This window comes from Petaurus breviceps, unplaced genomic scaffold, assembly GCF_028583685.1.
Source record: "Petaurus breviceps papuanus isolate PSGF00001 unplaced genomic scaffold, PetGlider_PUasm1.0 90537, whole genome shotgun sequence".
In the NCBI taxonomy this organism is placed as follows: domain Eukaryota; kingdom Metazoa; phylum Chordata; class Mammalia; order Diprotodontia; family Petauridae; genus Petaurus; species Petaurus breviceps.
In genome coordinates this window covers 468,556-474,405 of record NW_027187271.1, presented here as the reverse complement: position 1 = coordinate 474,405, position 5,850 = coordinate 468,556, and the positions used below count along the sequence as shown (strand labels likewise).

The window sequence follows — 5,850 nt, the reverse complement described above, 5'->3', positions numbered from 1 at the left end:
CTTGTTTAGTCTTGTGTGTGTATGTGTGTGTGGTGTGTGTGTGTGTGTGTAGGGGAAGGTAAAGACTTACTTTGTGTGGTCCTTCCTGGGGTTCCACAGGCCTCTGCATGGGTGGGGTTGGGGAAAGGGGCCCAGAAGGCCCAACAGGGGCTTGTGGGGGACTGGGATCTGGTCCTGTGCTGTTTGGCTTAGACTTGGCCAGAGGTGAATTCTGTTGTTTGTTCATTCTTGTCCTCTCCTCTACCTGTGAGGAGGGTAGGAGCAGGTGTCAAAATAAAATCTGTGTTTCTATTTCCCCCTTCTTCTGTTTGGTTGCAGAGCCCCAGTCCTCTGCTCCTCATCTCCCACCCTCCTATACTTATGTCCCTTTGCTTTAGTTCCTGGCTCCTTTCCACAATTCCCTTGGTTCTTTCACCAGACTCCAAGTCTCAGGGAGTGGTGGATTAATACCCTATGGGGTGGCTCCTTGAAGGTCAGGGTAGGAGTTTAAGAGAATACCTCTCGGGCCCAAGCTGGCTTGTCAGCAGGGTTAGCACCCCGGCTATAGTGGTACAGGGGTTTTTTGTCTCCTGGTGCGGGTGGCTGTTGCTGCTTCTGGAGCTGTTGCTGCTGCAGGGACTTGAGATAGGCATGTTCCTGCTGCAGCTGCCTCTGAAGCCTCTCTGACTGTCGCTGTTCCTCTAGCTGCTTTCGCTTGTATTCCTGATACCATGGTGGGGGAAGGGAAAAGGGGATTCAGTACTGGAGTAGTGGATTGGGGATGCCCTTGTGAGGCTGCAGAAAACACAGGCTCTCTTCTTTCCAAATGTCTAGAGAGGCTGTTCACCCCTTCAGTCTCATTGGAACCTTTTCCCTTTCTCTATCTCCTATTCTAAGCAAAGAAGCTCTGAAGACCACCCTACCACCCGACCCAAAAGGAAATAAGGTAGTGGATGAAGCACCCCATTACCAGCAGCAGGGCCTGTTCCTGGAGCAGCTGTTGCTGAAGGATCTCAAGCTGTCGCTGCTCCTCCTCCAATTTATGTCGAATATACTCCTGGGGGGGAGGGGGGCAGGAAAACAAGAGCAGGGGAGAAAAGAGAGGGGAACAAGAGGCCAGGAGGTGGAGGGACAGGAAAGGAGAAAAAGAATAGAGAAGAGAGAGGATATGTGTGTGGAGGGGGGGAAGCAGGATAGTAAAGGTGATGTGATGGGAATGGCAAGAAAATAGGAATAGGGAATAAGAAGACAGCAAACAGGCAGAAGGGGTCAGAATGGATGGGCCAGGAAGACAGAGGTAATTTAGGAAAAACAAATGGAGACAGGGAAAGACGGGGGAGCCAAGGGTAAGGGGGTGGGGGGTGGTGGGAGAGAACACAGAGAGAGAGAGAAAGAGATAGTGAAGCTAGAAAAAAGACAGAAGAACCTGGGGGGGGGGGAACAGGAGAGGAGGTACGGGGAGCAGGGGAAGTGGACAGCAGAAGCCAGAGAGGGGACGTGCACAGAACGTCTGTGTGTTATGTAGGGAGACTGTACCTGTTCGCGCTCTGCCTGACGACGTTCTTCCTCCCTTCGAAGGGCTTGCATGTCCTCTAGCCGTTGCTGCTCCTTCTTCTCCTGCAGCTTTCGATGCTCCCGATCTCGACGTTGTTGCTATAGGGGGTCAGGGAGGAGAGGAAGAGATCAACCAAGACTATATGAGTCTAGATACTTCCCACATCAACTTAACTAAGCCAAGTATTGGGAAGAGCCCTAATTTTCTTTCTCAAGGAACCCTCCAAGAACACCAGAAACTTAATTCTGAACATCAATAGGGACAGATTTATATTCATTTTTACAAAATTAATCCAAAGATTGGGTGATCTCAGAGTGCTAAGATAGAGGGTAAGCAAAGTACTTATTTTTGTTTCTTTTTGGGTTGAGATATTGCTTATACTTTGGGGGGGGGCGGGAGAGAAAAAACTTTAGTGTTAGATCCTATTGATAGGCAGTCTCCCAAAATATCTCTAATCAGGACACCTACAATGACTACATGGAGCAAGCCACTAGGATATCTCTCTTTTTTTGGGGGGAGAGGGGGCAAGGCAGGGCAGTTGGGATTAAGTGACTTGCCCAAGGTCACACGGCTAGTAAGTGTGTCATGTGTCTGAGGCCGGATTTGAATTCAGGTCCTTCTGATTCCAGGGCTGGTGCTCTATTCACTGCCCCTCCTAGCCGCCCCTACTAGGATACCTCTTTAAAGACACCAGGCATAAAAAGACAGGAGAACCACAGTAAAGCCTGATTAATCAGGTCCAGACTCACTTAGAAATTATGATAACTAAGGCTAAATTCTATTTCTTTTTGGTCTCTAGGAAGAAAAAGTTTGCTAAGAAAATTAATAGTGTTAGCCTATGTGGACTTAAAAGAACAATCTACTTTCAAAGGCTAATGTAATAAACAGCTAGATTGAAAAGACATTTCTGCTACTTGCATTTTTGTGTCATCTGAAGCAATCCCTTAACTTTTCTAGCCTAAGTGTCCATGTTCATAAAATGAGGGAACTCAATTACATGATCACTAAGGTTTCTTTCAGACTTAAATTCTGATGGTCCTAAAATAACTTGAGCCTATTTATCTAGAAGCAATTAATAATAATTACAAATGATCCTCAACAATTCTTTAAAGAACACAAGTGGCAAGACCTCTCCTTAATAATTTTTAGCCATTAATTTGTGTTAGTGTGTAGAATAAAAATGCATTCTTAAAACACCAGACTTCTCACTAACTCAAACTTGCCTTTCCCCCAATTAGTCCAAACTGGAATGTGAACCAGACTATATGTTTTCACATCAGGAAAATAGAAGCATTCAGGCAGGACTTCACTAAAGAGACAATTCCTCCAGAGACCTGGATTCAAGTTCCTGCCATGACAATACTTGGGTGATCAGTCAAATCACTTAACCTCTTTATGCCCCAGTTTCCTCATCTGTCAAAAAGGGAGGAAAGAATTCTGTAATACTTTTTGTGTGCTATTTAAATATACCTGTTATTCTCTAACTTCAGGGGCACTAACTAGTCCTGCTTTAATTCACTGTCAGGACATCCCTGCAGAGAGGCTTCCAGGCCTTCTCAGTGGGTGTGATTCTTGTCCATGTTCTTCCATAGAGACTTCACAAAAGATCCATTCCATATGTGGGAGGCATCTCTCTATATCTCACAGTTCATAGGCATAGAGCTCTGGTTGCCCACCTGTCTATCTTCCTTCACTCTTATCATATGATCCATATAACTGGCCTAACTCCTTTTACAAACATCACATATTTTTCTTGGTGATGTAAGACATGGAATTATTATTAATATCAATGGCAATGATGATAATTAAAGTACTATTAAGTGTCTGTTTACAGATCACTAATCACTTAATAAGACAACTGACTGGGATGGTGAGAAAGGGGCAGAGGGACATTAAAATGGAAGACAATTATCTAATGACAACCAGTGACACTGCCAATCAATGGAGAAATAGAATAAAAGAAATAAAAAGAAGTTAGTTTCTAAAAACGTGTCCTATCTGAAGTGAGGTGTAACCTGTAAAGGGTTTATATGACTCAGAATTCAGATTATGCAGCAATGAAGTCATTGGGGTCAGTGTGCAGGGAGATGAAACTAAGCATCTGCCAATTCTCTTTGTTAATGGAAAACAGTGGAAAAAAGAATCTTAAGAAAAAAACAAGGCAGTAATCCCCTTATTGTAACCCAAGGCGCCTACCTTTGCTACCTCTGCTTACAATAGGAATGGGATCTAGATTTCAAGTCCCACCCTTTGTCCCTGGAACAATTTTAGAGACTAAGACTCAAGGGAAAAAAATGCCCTTCCTGGAGCTAGCCGCCCGGAAGGTGGTGCACTGGCCCTGGAGTCAAGAGGACCTGAGTTCAAATCTAGCCTCAGACACTTAATACAAAAACTAGCCATGTGACCTTGGGCAAATCACTTAACCCCAACTGCCCTCCAAAAAGGGCAAAAAAAAAAAAAAGCCCTTTCCTATAACTCAAGGAATAATAAGGTTGAACAGTGGTAATTAATAATGAAGGAGATGGGGGCGGCCAGGTAGCACAGCGAGTAAGAGCACCGGCTCCAGTGTTGAGAAGACCTGGAGATCGAATCCTGGGCTCAGACACTTAGCACCCACCCAGAAACACCTGGCCGTGTAACCTTGAGCAAGTTACTTAACCCCAATTGCTTAGGGGCGGCCGGGTGGCTCAGCGAGTAGGAGCACCGGCTCCAGTGTCGGGATGAACTGGATCAGGTCCGGCCTCAGATACTCAGCACCACATCCAGAAATAACTGGCCGTGTAACCTTGAGCAAGTTACTTAATCCCAATTGCTTTAAAAAAAAAAATAATTAAGGAGATGATCAGATACACTGTGGGGTAGGACTTGGACTAAGTGGAGTACAAAGAGTCCAATCCCAAGGTCACTCCACTGGTTCTTCCCAGAACATGCACCTCCCAGGGCTTGGCCCCGACCTCCTCCACACGCCGTCGCTCTTCCTTTTGCTCTTCGATCCGCTGTTGCCTTTGGTGGAGGAGGTGCTTGATGTGCGCTTCTGGGTCACGCTGTAGCTGCTGCTGCTGCTGCTGCTGCTGCTTCAGGGCCTCTGAATTGCTCTTGTTTTCCTGCTGAAGACGGAGAAATTCTCGTCGGAGAGTTGATTCACCAGGTACATTCATGATTGAGCTACGGAGAAAGGAGAGATGAAACTGGTCATACACGTGCTCTTCTCTCTCCCCTTCATTACATGTCCCTCTGCTCCCCTACAGACTTTACAAGGCCACTGCCTCTCCCAACAGCCTGAGTCATAACCCCTTCCCACTCTGCTGAGTTTACCTTGGTTCTCCTTCCTCTCCGTGGCTGTCATCTTCCTCTTCACTGCCACTGTACTCATATTCTGTCTCCTCTGCAAGGGAGAAACCATTGCTGATTCCCTCAATTGCCCCATGCAGTTCCCCTCACACTAATCTAGGATGCCTGATAAGATCAAGATAAACACTGGGCTAGATCAAAGGGAGACCATCTTTAGCTCTGTACTTAGCTGCCTACCCTCTTCCACACAGAGGCCTCAAGTCTGAGACCCAGGCAAAAACCTGGGATAGCATGGAATAGTAAGAGGTGAGGCAGCAGTTGGCCTGGGTTAGGTGTTAAGAATCTTGTAAGAGCACAGGGGTCTCTAGAGTTCAAAGCTCATGACTGGGCATTCCTTGGAGTAGGAGGGAAGGAGCTAAGGACTGTTAAGGAGAGAAAGCCCAGGGCTTATCATGGTAGGGAACCAGATAATTAGATGCTGAAATTTTCCAGGGATATCCCCACCCTTCACCCCCAATTCCCCTACTGACCCTTCTCTCCCCTTTTCTTTCGAGAACGGTCAATGTGGTCCTTAAGCTGAATTCGGACCTGTCGCTCTGTGGGCTGATCACGGATGAAAGGGAATTTGAGAAGCTGCTCAGTGGGTGGGCGGCTCAGGTATGTTTTGATGAGACATGTATCAATGAAGTCAATGAATTTCTTAGACCTGAAAGTGTTTAAAGGGATATATTGGGGAGGAACAGACCCTTGACCTCATCTTGGGGACAAAGGATAACAAATTTGAATCTAGCCCTGCCTCCATGAACAGTATCCTCAGAAACTCAAACATACTTTAACAAACTGCCTAATTTTTACTACATTATTAATTTAGTGTTTTAAGGTTTTCAAAGTACTTATGTTATCCCTTTCTTCATAGCATTACCCAGCTGTGGGACCCATTCTGCTGTTCACACCCTAGGACTTGCCCAACTCTAACTATATAAAGATGGAATGGAGGTTTTATTCTATTTTCAGACACCACCCCC

At 45.8% G+C, this 5,850-nt stretch overlaps 1 protein-coding gene across 1 annotated transcript in view; it reads right to left on the bottom strand.

Moving 5' to 3' along the window:
* MINK1 (misshapen like kinase 1) overlaps window positions 1–5,850 on the bottom strand; it is a 63,933-nt gene that overhangs the window by 10,892 nt on the left and 47,191 nt on the right. The window contains exons 10-16 of the mRNA XM_069063315.1: window positions 5,356–5,577; window positions 4,850–4,919; window positions 4,468–4,699; window positions 1,516–1,632; window positions 950–1,036; window positions 499–702; window positions 71–244 (exon numbers count right to left, since the gene is read on the bottom strand). Of these exons, the coding sequence (XP_068919416.1) occupies window positions 71–244; window positions 499–702; window positions 950–1,036; window positions 1,516–1,632; window positions 4,468–4,699; window positions 4,850–4,919; window positions 5,356–5,577 (1,106 nt within the window). The remainder of the gene's footprint in view (window positions 1–70; window positions 245–498; window positions 703–949; window positions 1,037–1,515; window positions 1,633–4,467; window positions 4,700–4,849; window positions 4,920–5,355; window positions 5,578–5,850) is intronic.